General features: G+C 56.7%; 1 protein-coding gene across 1 annotated transcript; it reads left to right on the top strand.

Moving 5' to 3' along the window:
* The first annotated feature begins 3,345 nt into the window (after window positions 1-3,345).
* KBTBD13 (kelch repeat and BTB domain containing 13) lies at window positions 3,346-6,653 on the top strand. Its single transcript, XM_077881494.1, has one exon. It carries the CDS (start codon window positions 3,458-3,460, stop codon window positions 4,964-4,966), a length of 1,509 nt encoding a protein of 502 aa, XP_077737620.1. The 5' UTR covers window positions 3,346-3,457; the 3' UTR covers window positions 4,967-6,653.
* Window positions 6,654-7,323: the final 670 nt, after the last annotated feature.

Genomic DNA, 7,323 nt, shown 5'->3' on the forward strand with positions numbered 1-7,323 from the left:
GTGAACTTGCAGGTGTTCAATAGATGTCTCTGAAGTGACATAAGTGGTGCATGTATAGGTCTAAACAGGTAAGTCCTCTGAAGATTTCCAGATGCCAGGTCCTACTCTTGCCACCAACACCCCAGGACCCACTCCACACAAAGCTAAGCTATTGGGACCCCTTTGTGATTATGTCTGCATTCCCTGGAGGCACAATATGACAAATATTTCTGTGGCTGCTCAATGATAAATTCAGGTGTCAAAGCTAAACAGAACCTTAGAAGTCAGATGAAAGTTCCACTTTACAGATGAAGAACTAAGGCCTGGAGAGGTTGGGTAGCTTTTGCGAGTTAGTGGTAGTACCAGCATTAGATCCCAGTGGGAATCTTGACTCCTAGTCCAGTGCTCTTCCTCAGGCCCAGGCAAGCTCCTCACTACCCTGTGTAATGCCATGGGTGGCAAGGCCAGGGGTCTGCCATCAGGCTTGGGGGCATCTCAGGGCTATGTGTCCTTTATTAGACTGCGGGCTCTTTTGGGACACAAGGGTTGTGTCTCTTCCATCACATTAGGGACTCTCACTTAGGTTAGGGCCCAGGAGTCTACTTAACAGACCCCTTACTGTACGCCAATCACTGTGGATGGAAAGATGAACAAAGCTCGGTGTGAGCTCTAGAAAGGCTCAGATTCTGACACAGACACAGCTCCCCTTTCCTTGCCCCCACCCTGAACCTCACACAGTATGGGGGTGCAAAGTGGAGGGAGGTTGGTGTGAGGTCGGACAGAGCCTGGGAACTCCGTGGGCTGCCACAGCCAGGATAGTCCCTCATCCTCTCCAAGTCCCAGAGGGAACACTCACTGTCTGGGTAGAGGAAACTCTCACCAGCTGCAGACGACACCCCACTGGGGCATTGGGAGCAAGGCCAAAGGGCCTGTCCTCAGCACAACCTTAGAACCATGAACCTCAACCTTGGGTGACCCCTGCCCCAATGCCTAGCTACTGAGGGTTGGAGCTGAGTGTGTGCACAGCATCCCAACCCACTGAAGCCAGGGCTAGGCTTGTGAAAAACTGACACTGGGAGCCAGCTTTGGCCAGAAGAATTGCTCTCCTTCCACTCCTCTCAGGAGAGGGCCCAGCAGAGGTTCAATCTGTTGTGTCTGCCCGTCACCAGGTGCCTGAGACAGACCATCTGAGAGGCAACTGTGTCCCCTTGAGGGTCAGCCCTTCGCCCTTCCCCAACCCTGTTCCTTAGCTGGGCCCTGGCAGGAGGCAGCTTTTTCCCTACCCTAAGAGAAAGGCTAGTACTGGGCTGAGGCCTGGGCAGCAGACGGGGTTCCATCTAGTTCCACATCTTTATGCATACCAAGGAAAAGCCCATGCCATCTGTGGGCCTCCCTTTCATCATCTATGAAATGGGAACAGTCAGACACCTTCTCTTCTACCCCTGGGGCCAGCAGCAAGGACAGAATCAGGACTGGGCACCACAGGGTCCACTTTCCTCCAAGAGGGGGACAGTCATGCTTTCAACCAGTATCTGGCCTCAGGAAAGGAGAGGCTGGCAGAGGGCCTGGGAGAGTATTTGTGAGGACTCCTGCCCACTCTCCCTATCCCCTCCTACTCTTCCTGTCTAGTCCCTGGGGCAGAGTGTCCCGGATATTTCTGGCTGCCTCCTCCAGGCCTTTGGCTTCCCAGGCTCACACAAGTGGTCCCCATATCCCAGACCTGCTTTGATGGAGTGAACTGGGTGGGAGTTCCTGGCAGAAGAGGCACATTTGTGTTGGGTCTGCAGATTCATACATGAGAATCTGTGCATATGTGTGTGTCCTAGGAGTGATAGAAGTTCCCCTGCCCCCTCCCAACTGTGGCTGTGTCATCATAAGCCACTCCATCCTCTTGGAGAAAGCCAAGTAGTTGAACACGTCCTGAATGGCAGATACCATCCTATCCAGGTCTGGGCCTCAGTTTCCCCACCTGTAGCATAAGGTCCCCGGAGAAAATAATCACTAAGCTCTCCTCCACCTGATATTTTCAACCCCAAAGTCTTAGCTGGTCACCCAGGAAAGTTCTTTGCAGTGGGGAAAATGCCCAGGGAAGGGCAGCAGGAGGCCTCGGGTTGTCTGCCCCAAGCTACATGACACTGGGCAATTCCCCTTTTGGTCCTTCACTGTCAAGTCAAACCCTATGAGCCTAAAGTTCCTGTCAACTGTGAACTCCTGGCAAGAGGTGAATACCCAGGATTTGTAGCACAGGCAGGCAGCAGGGCACAGTGGTTAGGGGCACATGCTCTATAGTCAGACTGGCTGCAAGCCAGTCCTAGCTCTGCCACTCTCTGGCCATGTGACCTTGGGCATATGACCAAACTCTTGGTGCCTTCCGTATAGAAACTCGTACTATTTTTTAAAGCAATACATGGGTAACTATTAAATGAAGGAAAATGACAGTGTCTACTCATAGGGTTATTGCAAGGATTACAGGAGTCAAAGTGTCTACAAAAGTGCCTGACACATAGTGCACGTTAACTATTATTATTTCAGGAGGCCCTTCCCCTTCCCATCTATAGATATAAGATCCCCTCAGCAGCCCTTACTTTTCCCCAAAGCCCAGAGCTACACAGCAATGGGTGGACGGGTGAAGAGTAGACATCAGCTTTCCATTCCAAAAACCAACTGAAGGAGTACTTCCACATTCAGAGGTTTATTGGATGCTCACCTTCTACGCTCCCATTTTTAGAGAGAAGGAAACCAAGGCTGAAAGGGAGATTGAATTAGCTCAGCGTCAGGGGCAGAGGTTCAGGTAAATTAGAACCTGCTCCACGGGGCCCCCAGGCTGGTTCGGTTGGTTAGGTGCAGACTCTTGATTTCAGCTCCTGCAGGTCATGATCTCAGGGTTATGAGATTGTCCCCCATTGAGCTCCGGCCTCAGCACCAGTCTGCTTGAGCTGCCACTCCCCCCTGCGCTCACTCGCTAGCCCGTGCTCTCTCTCTCCGAAGTAAATTAAATCTTTAGAACCTGTTCCAGTCCCCAGCCTGGTCCATTCCATCTTGCTCTACCTCTGCCTCTCCCTCCAGTGCCTAAGAACCACCCCCTCAGCCCCCAACCAACGAGGTGGACTACGTATGAATATTGTCCTTGCTTCTTCCCAGCTGAATGACCTTGGACAAGTCAGGTAAATTCTCGGGAGCCTCATTTCAAACACTTTATGGCCATCGGCCCAGTACCATGAGATAGGTGCCTATCGCCGGTCACATTCTGAGAGCCCAGGTTACCAGGTCAGAGTTAGAGTACTCGGACAAGAGCACACAGCTGCTTTAGTGCAGGTTAAACGGGGTGGGGGGGGGGTGTCTTTGTAGGCAGCCCTCACAGTGCCCGCACGCGGCAGGGTCGCTGCTGTCACTCTTGCCCACAAGGAAGCGAGTGCCCCTGCAGGTCTCCCGATGCCCACGGGCTCAGGGCCATGCAGCCTGCCGGCCACCGCATCACATGAGCCGCACTATCTTTAGACAGGGAGATATTTATAGCCGTCGGGAAGTTTCTTCCGCCCCGGGGGAGCCCCAGAGGCGGTGGCCGCGGAATCCAGGCCTGCCGGCGCCCCCCCACCTCCGGCTCGCCATGCCCCGGGCCCCCGAGGCCCCGCCGGTGCAGGTGTGGGTGGGCGGCCAGCTGTTCCAGGCCGACCGGGCGCTGCTGGTGGAGCACTGCGGCTTCTTCCGCGGCCTCTTCCGCTCGGGCATGCGGGAGACGCGCGCCGCCGAGCTGCGCCTGGGCGCGCTGAGCGCCGGCGGCTTCCGCACCACGCTGCAGGTGCTGCGCGGCGAGCGGCCCGCGCTGGCGGCCGCCGACGAGCTGCTGCAGGCCGTGGAGTGCGCCGCCTTCCTGCAGGCGCCGGCGCTGGCGCGCTTCCTGGAGCACAGCCTCACGTCGGACAACTGCGCGCTGCTGTGCGACGCGGCCGCCGCCTTCGGCCTGCACGACGTATTCCGCAGCGCCGCGCTCTTCATCCGCGACGGCGCGCGCGAGCTGGCGGCCGAGCTGGCGCTGCCCGAGGCCCGCGCCTACGTGGCGGCGCTGCGGCCCAGCAGCTACGTGGCGGTGAGCACGCACACGCCGGCGCCCGGCTTCCTGGAGGACGCGTCGCGCACGCTGTGCTACCTGGACGAGGAGGAGGACGCGTGGCGCACGCTGGCCGCGCTGCCCCTGGAGGCGAGCACGCTGCTGGCGGGCGTGGCCACGCTGGGCAACAAGCTGTACATCGTGGGCGGCGTGCGCGGCGCCAGCAAGGAGGTGGTGGAGCTGGGCTTCTGCTACGACCCCGACGGCGGCGCGTGGCGCCGGTTCCCCAGCCCGCACCAGCCGCGCTACGACACGGCGCTGGCCGGCTTCGACGGCCGCCTCTACGCCATCGGCGGCGAGTTCCAGAGGACGCCCGTGAGCTCCGTGGAGCGCTACGACCCGGCCGCCGGCCGCTGGAGCTTCGCGGCGGACCTGCCGCAGCCGGCGGCCGGCGTCCCGTGCGCCCAGGCGCGCGGCCGCCTCTTCGTGTGCCTGTGGCGGCCGGCAGACACCACGGCCGTGCTGGAGTACGCCGAGCGGGCCGACGCCTGGCTGCCGGTGGCCGAGCTGCGGCGCCCGCAGAGCTACGGCCACTGCATGGTGGCCCACCGCGACAGCCTCTACGTGGTGCGCAACGGACCTTCCGACGACTTCCTGCACTGCGCCATCGACTGCCTCAACCTGGCCACCGGCCAGTGGACGGCGCTGCCCGGCCAGTTCGTGAACAGCAAGGGGGCGCTCTTCACGGCAGTGGTGCGCGGCGACACCGTCTACACGGTCAACCGCATGTTTACTCTGCTCTACGCCATTGAGGGGGGCACCTGGAGGCTGCTCAGGGAGAAGGCCGGCTTCCCGCGGCCGGGCTCCCTGCAGACCTGCCTCCTTAGGCTGCCTCCTGGCGCCGCGGGGCCTGTGGCCTCCACGACACCAGAACTGTGACCCCGGCTGCCCTTTAGGAGGGGATAACCCGGAGTCTTCCCTGAGCCACGGCTGAGTCCATAAGGCTGGCCCTTCGGAGCTGCTCGGAACTTCTGTCCCCCTGGTTGAGACCTGCAGGTCTTGGGCCTTGTGCTAGGAAGGTGGTGGGACACGTGATAGGAACGTGTGTGGAGAAATTCAGAGAGTAACGAGGACACCGGGGTCTGCACCCTCGAATTACGTGGGCTCTGCGGAGAGGTGGTGGGTCACAATGCCGGCGGAATGGGCCACGGGAGTGGGATTTCACTAACCCAGGCTTGTGTGTGAGTGGGCCAATAATTGAGCATGGCTAGGAGTGAGATAAGCGATGTTAATCAAACTGCCAGTCAGTTGGCAAGAATTAGGCACTACTGTGTGCCAGGTACAGTGCAAGGCCTAATGTAGGTGTAGGTGCTAGAGAGGTCCACGAAGCCTAGAGTCTGGCCCAAGACCAACAAAGGTTGATACACACTTAGTCTTGATCCGCTGAGGGCTAAGGGCAACACGCAGAACGAAAAACTCACAGTGGAATAAAAGTATGGAAGAAATCAGGGCAAAGGGAACATAGGGAAGAGGAAAAATATTTAAGTCCAGGAAGGAAGAGAGTCTCCCAAGTGCGTGAAGAAGGCAGGTGGGGTAATTAGCTGCTATAGGAAGGTTCAGAGGGAAGGGGGGGAGGGAGGCTGGAACAGATGGGAAGAGGCTCGGTGAGCCCAGCCTTTAAGGCAGAACAGCTGTGGACGGACGCGTTTGGGGAGCGGGCGAAGCTGGCAGGGCTTGCAGGGACCATAACAGCTGAACCTGTGAGAGAGAGAGGGCTCCCCACACCCCCTCACAGGATGCTGGCGGCGGGAAAGAACTCAGTTGCAAACCCCTCGCCCGCTCCCGTTTTTGCCGTCACCCTGTGGGCAGTGGATTATTAACTTCCATGACTTTAGATCACTTGCGTGGGAGCCCACTCCTGGCCAGGTCTCACTGCTTCCTCTTCCTCAGTGGCGTCCCTCCTCCGCGTTCTGCGGGTTAATTCCCTCTTCCAAGCCTCTGCTCCTGCCATTCTAGGGGCCTGGAATGCCTTTCCTCCCTGCCACCCCCCACTCTGTTGCCTCTGTACCCACCTCTGTGCAGGGTTGGCTCTTGCTGACCTTGGCTGCCTGCGTTGCTCGTTGGACCCCTGACTGGCATCATTCTGTGCGTGAAACCACACAAATGTGCAGATAGCAGGGGCCGAGATCCTGTTGTGCTGTCAACTGACCTGGGTGCTTCCCCACCTAGAGAATCAAATCTTGAGGTCCTGATAGAACCCAGGCTGTAAGGGCTAGACCACTTCGGAACCTGGTGTTGGATGAGGACTCTCGTCCCTCCTTTAGTATGTTCCTGGTCTGATTTCTGGTCACCTGCATACCCTAGTCCTTCAACTTCTCCATGACCTGTGTGTCCCCAGTTGTTTCCATCCTCCAAGACCTGAGGCCCATGGGAAGTCCTAGCCTCATTAGAAGTATAGTATGCAGCATCAGCATGGAGCATAGTGTCGGGTCTGCCCCTCGTTGCCTTTTGCCCTGACCTATGTCCCAAGCCTTGGGGACTGCTGCCCCCAGAATCCCAGGACCTGCTAGCACTGGAGAAGCCTAAATCACAGCAATAAATTCTGACTTTTGCATCCTGTGAATAATGTGCATAGTACTTTCACATCCGTCTTCCCACTCCAGCCCTCAGTCCTGGGAGTTAGGTACCTTCGCTTCATGGCAGACAGATGAGGTATGTGAGGCCCAGAGGCTGAGCAATTTGCCCAAAGCCTGTGTCCCCGTGCCAGGGCATAACAGAGCCCCTCACTTTTTGATTTTGTCAAAGTATAATTTTTATCACATATCAAAGGTTTATTTAATTCGTCAATAAAGGAAACAATGGTAAAGCTGGTTCAGAGGAATATTTGAGAGACGAGATGTATGTCTTTGGTTGGAAAAGACCTACTGAAATTAGTTTGCTAAGATAAGGGGTAAAGCTTACAGAACCTTACAGGACCTTACAAACCATAACTTGGGTTTCTGTACCGGAGTAAAATCCTTTGGATCTTCACATACACGCACCAGCCTATATATACATGCAGCGACAAGTTAGCAGGTAGCTTCACAAAGTCGGGACTCTAGTCAATAGTGAATTCTAAAACAGAGGCATTTCGTTTTTCCCGAGAGAATTAAATAACTCTTGGCTGTTCAACCCTGCCCCACAGCAACGTTGAAACGACAAGCAGTCCTTTCACCTATTTCCAAGTTATGGATAATTTTTCTGAACAGTTCAGAGCACTCTCTTCCTCGTTCACTCCTAATGGTGAACCCTGAGAT

This window comes from Canis aureus, chromosome 32 (assembly GCF_053574225.1).
Source record: "Canis aureus isolate CA01 chromosome 32, VMU_Caureus_v.1.0, whole genome shotgun sequence".
NCBI classification, from domain to species: domain Eukaryota; kingdom Metazoa; phylum Chordata; class Mammalia; order Carnivora; family Canidae; genus Canis; species Canis aureus.

Bases quoted from the DNA above. Each gene is read 5' to 3' on its own strand.
- KBTBD13 (XM_077881494.1), top strand. From the start codon at position 3,458: ATGAGCCGCACTATCTTTAGACAGGGAGATATTTATAGCCGTCGGGAA.